This window comes from Austrofundulus limnaeus, unplaced genomic scaffold (genome assembly GCF_001266775.1).
Source record: "Austrofundulus limnaeus strain Quisiro unplaced genomic scaffold, Austrofundulus_limnaeus-1.0 Scaffold237, whole genome shotgun sequence".
Lineage (NCBI taxonomy): Eukaryota > Metazoa > Chordata > Actinopteri > Cyprinodontiformes > Rivulidae > Austrofundulus > Austrofundulus limnaeus.
This window is the reverse complement of record NW_013952639.1, coordinates 252479-254583: the sequence shown is the minus strand read 5'-3', so window position 1 is coordinate 254583 and position 2105 is coordinate 252479. Positions and strand designations below refer to the sequence as shown.

At 33.7% G+C, this 2105-nt stretch overlaps 1 protein-coding gene across 1 annotated transcript in view; it reads left to right on the top strand.

Annotated features, from left to right (window-relative positions):
* The window catches only part of riox1 (ribosomal oxygenase 1), a gene marked incomplete at its 5' end in the record, with an annotated part of 11068 nt that overhangs the window by 5035 nt on the left and 3928 nt on the right, over nt 1-2105 (top strand). Inside the window, 2 exon segments of the mRNA XM_014019975.1 lie at nt 1212-1246; nt 1442-1620. Of these exon segments, the coding sequence (XP_013875429.1) occupies nt 1212-1246; nt 1442-1620 (214 nt within the window).

Genomic DNA, 2105 nt, shown 5'->3' with positions numbered 1-2105 from the left:
TATTGCTATTAATAATGAAATTATTTTGTCAGCAATTACTGCAGATCCTTAAAAAGTCTTAAGTCGTTGAATTCATTGATCCAAAAATAAGGCCTTAATTAGCCTTAAAATGTCTTAAATCAATCTTTCTGAAGTCTTAAAAATGTTAACACATTTTAAATAGGATTGTTGTAATTCATCTCCATTATTAAAATAATTGGTAACATTTATTTTTTRAAATATTCACATGCAGACATTCCCCCTTGACATCACTTCCTGTTATTTTACCTGCAAATATCTCAACAACTGTTCATCTGAGCAACAAGAAATTAGTTTTGTAATTTGTTAATGTTGTCTTTCCAACAATGTATTCACTTTTCTTACAAAAAATTTGATGTCACAGGCACTTTTGGGTTTCATCTACAGCAAATTGGGGTTGAGACCCGACTGTGGGTCCTGAAACTCCAAACTTTGAGTCGTTAGAGGATTTCCTGAAAATAAATTTAGTTTAAAACTGACTGTTATAGTTTGATATGGATAAAAACAATTGGTCTATTTGAATACTTCAACCAAAAATGCTTTGATTCATGAGTTTTTGCCCGTTTTTAATTTTTATTTTTGTCATTTGGGTTTATTATGAAATAGGTCTTAAATTTAATTTCACTAGCGATTAAAAAGTTTTAAATTTAACGTTCTTTAAACTGTAGGAATGTGTGAATACAGACCATTTCTTTTTCCTTGTATAGAAATATATATAAATACCATATCTAGATATTATTTACACACAACTAATACATTATGAAGATATTACACTTTGTAAGAAATAATATAGATAAGGGCTACGATTAAATGTTTACTTCTGCGTGCTCCTTTTATAAAGTGATGCGTGCTCTTTATTTACTCAGGTACTAACTTGTATGCAAAGTTATTTTATTATTGTAATCTTTAGTTTCTACTTTTGAACCTGTCTGTGTGTCTTTTTTGTATGCGTGTTGTTTTTCCTCGAATACTTTGTGTTCTTAGGCTGATTTAACCTGTTTAAAATAATACTAAATTAAGATTATTACTAAATCTTATGTAAAATTTAGATACATTTGGGATTATTTTCCAAGAATTATAGTGATAATTGACTTGTTTTAAATGTAGGTTCTTTGTGCCTTATATATTCAACCATCAAAAATATTGCTGTAAAATCAAAAAATAAACTTATGTTTTTTTTCCATGTATTTTAGGTCAGAAGATGAACACTTGCCTGTACTTTCAAGTCGTAAGTAAAAAAAAAAAATTAAATATTTTATACCAGTTTAATGAAAAACAGGGTTTTTTATGAGCAGTTTTCTAACAGACGCAAAAAAAGAAAAGTAAATCGACGCAGAGCAACTTTAAAAAAGATTTTCAGTGTGCAGTTTTTTTTTTCTTTTGTAAGCCTGTTAAACAGTGATTGGTTGTCGTTCCTCTCCAGCAAACTTTGAGCAGTCAGAAATCGGGAAGCCGATCCTGGATTTGGTGCTGGAAGCTGGGGATCTCCTTTACTTCCCTCGAGGATTCATCCATCAGGGCAACTGCCTACCGGACGCACACTCTCTGCACATCACCGTGTCCTCGTACCAGAAGAACAGCTGGGGGGACCTGCTGCAGAAGGTGAGACCCTCCGGCTGTGATTATTTCAGGTAAACGTGAGAGCGACAGAGGTAATGGATGCATAGTTTAATTAAAGCCACCTCCTGTCAGTGTGTGTCAATAAAGGTTTTTCTAGTTCGCTCAAATAAAATAGGTCTTCTAAACCAAATAGTCTTAATCGAATCCACTTTAAACCAAATACAATTAGAGCGGGACCTCGATAATCTGATTTTAATTGACTGGAGAAGTCGATTGAAATTGCCCAGGATTGACAGAATAAAGGCCAGGGGCCAGAAGCAGCTCTCCGTTCACTTTCTGATCTCCTAAAGTGAAAACAAAACCACTTCAAGTCAATCCAAACCCTGCAGTGTGGAAATAGATATCGAGTTAAATGAAAAAGTCAAACATGAACATCTAATGGTGCGTTCACACCAAACGCGATTTCAGCATCAGGAGCATCAGGTTTACATACAAAGTCTATGGTGGACGCGCTTCAAGCAGCGTCA